Raw genomic sequence first — 7,536 nt, forward strand, 5'->3', positions numbered from 1 at the left:
AACTTCATGTGTTCTTGAGTCTGGGTGCAGAAGCTACAGCGTACAAGACAGGTTAGTCTTTTTTCCCCAAAATTAATGGAGAAGTTTTTATTCTAAAATAGATGAGGAGATATTTCAATTTTGAAATTGAAATTAATTTCACTCTTATTGCTCTTATTGAGCACACGGTTAATTTGATCAGCAAAGCAAATTAACCACTACCTCCCCGCCACCACCTCTATCACCATGCTATCACTATCACCACGACCCTCTCCCAAAGAAATATAGAGAATTTGACTATTTCATAAAATGAATACAAAATTGAAATAAAAATCATACAAAATTTGGCCTTAAGAGTTAGGACTTAAGAGCATAAATTAAATTGGTTTTGTTTACCAAAAAAATTAAGTTGGTTTTCATGACAAATGATGCATTACGTGTCACGTGTGCTTCTACCCAAATTAAGATTTCCCCAATTAATGTTGACCTGAATATATAGTTATGTACTTGTGTTAAATTATATTTTGTTTACTATTAATTAACAAGAAGTCTTTGAAATCCAGCGGAGATATATAATATAATTTTTTTTTAACTAAATCAAAGTGTTCCAAAGCATTTCTCGGAAAGGGAAAAAAGTATTATTTTTGGGATTGTTTCTTTTGGCGCCCACGAGGTACAAAGATACTATAATTTGAGAAACCCAAGAAAAATATTTCCTTTTGACTCTCATCAAGTTATAACCTGAATTGTGGTATGTGGATTGGAATTAAAGAACATTCAAACACCTCCATTACAAAGACCACTGTAATTAATCCATAGTTTTTTTTAATTTTTAATTAGGTTAAACAGCTTATTGGCTGTGGAAGACAATAAGCTCCATTAATATTACTTATTAGAGGGTGCCCACCACTTGAAAATAGTTTCTGGTTCTAATAAGTATGTCTGTCTCTCTACAATTTAATTAATTAATACACGTTCTTACTTTCTTCAAACAGCTAGCCATCATTTTCCATGACCAAACCAAACCCCCCCCCCCTCCCAAATTAGGAAGCCTATGAAAACAAAAGCTCTCTTCTTACTTCATTTTCCCACCCCCCGACCCTATTAATCATTAATTCATAGTAAACCTGGTTGCTTTTACACACACACACATGCACATAGATAGATAGAGAGAGAGAGAGAGAGAGAGAGAGGTGGCAACAATTCCCTTAATTTTTAGCATGAGACTATAGACTATTGTAAGGTCCATTTGAGCGTGAGTGGTTTAACTAAACAAAAAATATTAAGATCTCATATGTGGGTATTTCCATAAATTTCGTGTATAGGGTTTCACTTTTTATTTACAGATTCTTTTTTTGTAATCAATTTGAGGAAGGTGTGAGGAAGAACGATTGTAATCCTAATTTTCATTGATTGTGAAACAGATTTCATCTCACTACAGACGTAAATAATCTTGTCTAAGATTTCCATTAATTAATCTTTTCCACATTGTCTTAAATTCATGTTTTCCACATCATACACCACGATAGAGAAGTTTGAACATAGTTAGTTATATATGATGGAAAAACCAAAGTAGTTCCTTATTAAGATCAATAAAGAAATGACAGTGAAAAAGTGCAGAGCAAAGGTGAATGTTGGATCCAGATCTTCTACGGTGCAACTGCCCTAACTGCCTGAGCGGCACAGACACAGTTGCACGTGCAATGAGACCACCTTACCCCCACTAGGGCAAGGCACTCAAGCAGGGGTAAGGTAGTCATTGTGCGCGCAGCTATGTCTGGGCCGCTCAGGCCGCCAGGGCAACTGCGACGTAGAGGATCTGAATTGGTGAATGCTTTACTACATAAAGAATCATGATTTAGCCTATGGTACACTTGACATGCAGTAACAAAAAGTGGATTTTCTTTTTGGGAGAAAGTTCTTCGTAGGGGAGTGTGGCCTACGCCAGCACTTCCATGAGTCTATCTCTCTCCTCTTCATATGAAAAGACACCTCTGCCCCTTGTTTTGAGGAGGAGAAAGATAGACACATGGGAGTGTTGGTGTAGCCCACACTCCCTTACAGAAAACCCACCTCACCCTATTTCCTTGAATCTTCTCCTCCTTCAAAGTTTATTTACATTTACCACTTAAGCAGGGACATACATCCTAGGCTAGGTTTCTTATTTCATTTCTTAGGTCTTCTAATAAAGTTAACTTCATGACCTGCTGTAACAATCTGCAAAAAGCCTCTTTGCTTTTCTCCTTGAATTGTGTTCATAAATAGAATACAACCAAGCTAGCTCATGCGCTTGCTTCTCACCCCTCTCCTACATACAATACCAAGTGCTCGAATTGCAGAGTCTCCAAGGCTCAAAACTGAACTAAGGAGAGTAGAATTAGAAGTTATACCATCCATGGTTGGAGATCTTAGTATTATGGTTTTGGTTGGTTTTGTTGGGTTTGTTCTCTGTGTCATTTTGAACCATTTCTTGCCCTTGTTGCTCAAGTTTGGTGTCAATACTCCAAGGGGAACTTTTGGCTGGCCTTTACTGGGTGAAACCCTTAGTTTCTTGAAGCTCCACTCTTCAAATTCTCTAGGCACCTTCCTTCAAGAACACTGTTCTAGGTAATGATTTTTTTATTTTTTTATTTTTTGAATTTCCATTAATTTACATATGAGGAGGCCATGCATGCACTTGCATCTCTATTATCAATATCTTATTTGGATTTTGCTGCAGGTATGGGAAGGTGTTCAAATCCCATATGTTCTTCTCTCCTACAATTGTCTCTTGTGATCAAGAGCTCAACTACTTTATCCTTCAAAATGAAGATAGATTGTTCCAATGCAGTTACCCCAAGCCCATCCATGGAGTTCTTGGAAAATCTTCCATGCTTGTGGTTGTGGGTGAAACCCACAAGAGGCTTAGGAGTGTGGCTCTAACTCTTGTTAGCACAACAAAATCAAAGCCTGAGTATCTTAATGACATAGAGAGAACTGTCATTCAGATCTTACATTCATGGAGAGGGAAGCAACAAATCATATTCTGTGATGAAGCAAGAAAGGTAATAGAAAAGTAGAAAATCCATGGTTTTGATCAATTCTGATTTCTTCTCTTCTTTAATCTTATCTTTGTGTTTCTTTTTTTCCCAGTTCACATTCAATGTGATAATAAAGCAAGTCCTTGGATTAACACCATATGAACCACAAACTACAGAAATTCTTGAAGATTTCCTCACTTTCATGAGAGGACTAATCTCTTTTCCACTTTATATTCCTGGTACCCCATATGCACGAGCTGTTCAGGTATGCACAGCTGGCCCTTTTGTAATCCATAGTTTTTTTATTTTTAAATAAAGATTTCTCCTTTGGGTTCTGTGAGAGAACACTCAATTAATGGATCAACTTTTGGTCTCTCTCTTTACAGGCTAGAACCAGAATATCTTCTACAGTCAAGGCAATTATTGAAGAAAGAAGAAGAATTAATGGTAGAAATTCTAAGAGAAAGGGTGATTTCCTTGAGATACTATTATCAGTTAACAACCTTTCTGAGGATGAGAAAGTGAGTTTTGTTCTGGATTCTGGGTGGCTATGAAACTACTTCTCTGTTGATGGCCATGGCGGTTCAGTTTCTGAGTCAATCACCAGCTGCACTTCAACAGTTGAAGGTGACTACCCTTTTCTAGTTTAAGATAGCGGAAGTCATGGAATAACAGTTCAAAGGACCGAGTTTCCCTCCACCCACGATGAATGGGATCCCATTGATCACCGCAGGGCACGAGAGGGTGGGAAAGGGTATTTTGGAAGATACTAAAACTCTAGGAGGGATTTGTGAACCCTAGGATGGTGGGTGAACCATACAGTATGGGTGGAGGGAAAAGTTAGTCCTAGTTCAATACATATTCTTTCTTTATGCTAAAAACAAATATGGGAAAGAGAACGTCACCCGGTTGATCGTGCAGTGCACCTCGCCCCAGTGCCCTAACACAGAGGTGCACGAAATGACCGCCGCAACCCCTAGAATTTCGAAAATGACTAGGGGTACGACAGTCATTTCTCGTGCCACTGTGTTAGTGCGCAAAGGCGCATGCCTGGTGCAACCGGGTGGCGTTCTTTCTCCCAACAAATATATACATTTTTGGACAAAATTTTTCTCTACCCATAGAGGACGGTTCACCCACCATCCTAGGGTTCACAAGCCCCTTCTAGGGTTTTTGTATGTTCTAAAATACTCTCTCGATACCCATTCTCGTCCTCCTCTCCCGCTGCTCGGTGAATGGGATCTCATTCACCTTAGGTGAAGGGAAACTAGCTCGGCCCTACATTTTTAATATTTACATCTTTGTTATTATTTCCTCAGATAGAACATTGGAGCATTAGAAGCATCAAACAGAAAGATGAATATTTGAATTGGGAAGACTATAAGAAAATGGAATTTACTCAAAATGTAAGTGGCCTTTTGATTTTTCTTTATAGAATCCTTGAAACCATATATCTATTTGGGTTGGGTTTTTATGCACGGTCGTGTATGTACATTGTCAATGTCTCAAGTCTTTCATCCAATAAAGGGCATAAATAGTAGTTTTATACACATATTCTCTTTGTCTTTTTATATGAGGAGAGAGATAATCTCATAGGAGTGCTAGCATAGATAAAGTTCTTTTTTCCTATAGATACAATTAAGATAAGGTTCTTCACACAAATATGAAAGAAATCTGTATGCCACACCAAAAGCGGTGCAGAAAATAATATCATTCACATAGACCCACATAATCAAGAGCAGAAGAGAGAAAATAATAAACAATCCCATGTTGATTATACTTTATAGCATGTTTCCTTTTGATGGGCACCTTCTATTTTGAGCTTTTTATACTTTTTTATTTCTTCAAACCATTACGTCATTAGTGAAGCTCTCAGATGTGGGAATATAGTCAAATTTGTGCACCGAAAGGCACTCAAGGATGTCAGATTCAAAGGTTAATTTTCTTCCACTTGTTGAGTGATCTTAAATTATATATATGTGTATGCATAATCATGCATGTTTGAGCTTTTCATTTATTTACTTTACTATATATGAATAATATTAATTTGTTACATTAATTTTAGGCATTTTTGACATTTCAGATTATTTAATTCCATCTGGTTGGAAGGTCCTACCAGTTTTCAGTGCAGTACATCTGGATCCATCTGTCCATGCAAGTACTCTTGAGTTCCATCCTTGGAGATGGGAGGTAATTGCATGTCATTACTTCCAAGAAATTTAAATTTAATGAATGCATTTTTTGGATCCCCAAGGGGATTCCCCTGATATGATACTACCCTGATTTCTATATGCATAATTTTTTTGGGGTGAAGGTTGTACACGTCATCATTGTGCCCAGCCTGAGTCTGTCTCTCTCCCACCCTTATGGAAATGATCCCTGCCTTCCCCCATCCCATTCTCTCCATTGGGCACAACTGCTAGTTTTAGGAAAACTAGCTAGCAGCATATCCAACTATCTCTCTCTCTCTCTCTCTCTTATCCCTCCTTTTCTATTGTAGGATCATTGCCATCATGATTCAAGAGAGTGGAATCTGGCACCTCAATTGGTCATCGCTGATCTTGATCTGATGATCAATTTAGGATCGCCAAATTGAATAAACCAGGGTTGGAATTGGTCATGGCCAATCTAATCCCGATTTCTTGAACCATGTTTGCCATATCTTTTTGCGAAAGTTTTCCTTCACCTATGAATTGAAGAAAGAAGAATCTCCTTGTCACTGGTGATATGGATTTGTGATTGAACTCTTGTTTCATCATAAACCCTCACGAACACTCTATTATACAGGGTTGAAAACATCCTTTCCTAATCCAATCAAACAAGACTGATGGTGGTGGTGAGAAGATTCCTCTTTCATCGTGGACGAAGAAAAACTAAGTCTTTTTTTTCCTTGCATTAGGTTCGAATTCATAAAAGTTGCTTACCCTTGTGAATTCATGGATGGTGTAGCTTTTCTTTTCTAATCATATGTGAGAGATCATCATGTTTTCCTTATCTTCCAGACAAATAACTCTCTCTTAACTAAAATTTCAGACACAAAGCCAAACAAGCAAGAAATTCACTCCCTTTGGTGGAGGACCAAGATTTTGCCCTGGTTCTGAACTTGCCAAAGTTGAGACTGCATTCTTTCTTCACTACCTTGTCCTAAATTTCAGGTAACAATCCTTTTATTCATCTAGTTATAAATTTCTTCTTGAGATGGAATTATGGATAGAGAGATAATGTATTTTGCTTTTTGAACTTTGTAGATGGAGAACTGAAGGTGTTGACCATCCCTTGGCCTATCCTTACGTTGAATTTCAAAGAGGTTTACCATTGAGAGTGGAGCCAGTTTTAACTGAATCACCATTTTCACCATGAGTGAAGTTTCATTTTTGTATTGAAGGAAGCTTGTTTTTTGGACTTTAGAGAGAGGCACTAGAGCACCTGTAGATGGGTTTAATTGTAATTTCCTCCAGGAAAGAAATTAAGCTTTTTTAAGAACTTTACTTCCCTACAAATTCATAATTAAGTTTCTATCTGCAGTGATTATATAAGAACATGGGCAGTAGTCATTTTCTATTTTACATCGATCAGTCACATTCAGATCTTGAGATCAAATACATGAACTTAATTATTATCACAATATAGATCTTGATTACACCATAACTAGGCCAAGTGGGACAAGAAAATATGATATAGCTCTCGCCATTGCGAGGTTTGAGGAATGGCAGATATGTATGGAGCCTTACCCCATACTTTGCTGAGAGGATGTTTCCTGATTCGAACCTACAAACACTAGGTGGCAATGAGTAATCTTATCATTGCATGCCCGCCCTCTGAGACTAGACAATATGACGAAATATAAATAGTGAAACCAAGGTATCATTTTTCGGGGGTGCAGTTGGTATCTTCTTCAATGTTGGTTGTATGCAAGTTTATGACTTAAGATTAATAATTAAGCCACTTGGTAACTATCCAATTTTTCCTTGATGGCTCAAATACTTGTCATGTGTTAGTTTTGATCTTTCGCGTTTAAATGATGTGGACATTTTGTCCATATCATCATTTACTAAATTAATCTATAGATTGTGAATTTCTTCGATTCACCTATTTGCCGCTAAGAATTCTCCACGTGTTCAAAATAGTGTTGAGTTGGTGTCCAGATGGCCTATCTTGATTGGACCAAAAATAAATTATTTATTTATAAAATTGTTTTGGAGAAAATTTTCCTTATCATGGGGAATGGTTTACCCAGAATTTAATAATGACATCCATTAGATCCTCTCCATCTTCCATAGTGAAGGATGATTCTTCTTCACCGGTGGAGGAAAACTCGATCCTAATTTTTATGCATGTAATATCTATCATGAAAATTTTTGTTTCATGTTAAATTCTGTACTTTTTCAATCCTCATATTTAGTTTTTATATTAATACATATAGTAAAATTCCATGATACTGAATTTTTTTTTTCTTTTTCAGAATCTGAAAAACAAGCAGGGCTATGGTATTTTACAGAAAGGACTATGAGACCCTTTTTTTTTTTGGGTAAAGAGT

The 7,536-nt window shown here is 37.1% G+C and overlaps 1 protein-coding gene across 1 annotated transcript; it reads left to right on the forward strand.

Annotated features, from left to right (window-relative positions):
* The first annotated feature begins 2,248 nt into the window (after positions 1–2,248).
* Positions 2,249–6,465, forward strand: LOC122640557 (cytochrome P450 724B1-like). Its single transcript, XM_043833781.1, is given in 10 exon segments — positions 2,249–2,586; positions 2,699–3,023; positions 3,112–3,264; positions 3,386–3,537; positions 3,539–3,626; positions 4,319–4,405; positions 4,856–4,934; positions 5,083–5,189; positions 6,033–6,154; positions 6,248–6,465. Coding segments are annotated over 10 exon segments (1,548 nt in total). The 5' UTR covers positions 2,249–2,263; the 3' UTR covers positions 6,360–6,465.
* The last annotated feature ends 1,071 nt before the right edge of the window (positions 6,466–7,536 follow it).

The sequence above is a fragment of the Telopea speciosissima genome, chromosome 9, assembly GCF_018873765.1.
Source record: "Telopea speciosissima isolate NSW1024214 ecotype Mountain lineage chromosome 9, Tspe_v1, whole genome shotgun sequence".
Classification (NCBI taxonomy): Eukaryota; Viridiplantae; Streptophyta; class Magnoliopsida; order Proteales; family Proteaceae; genus Telopea; species Telopea speciosissima.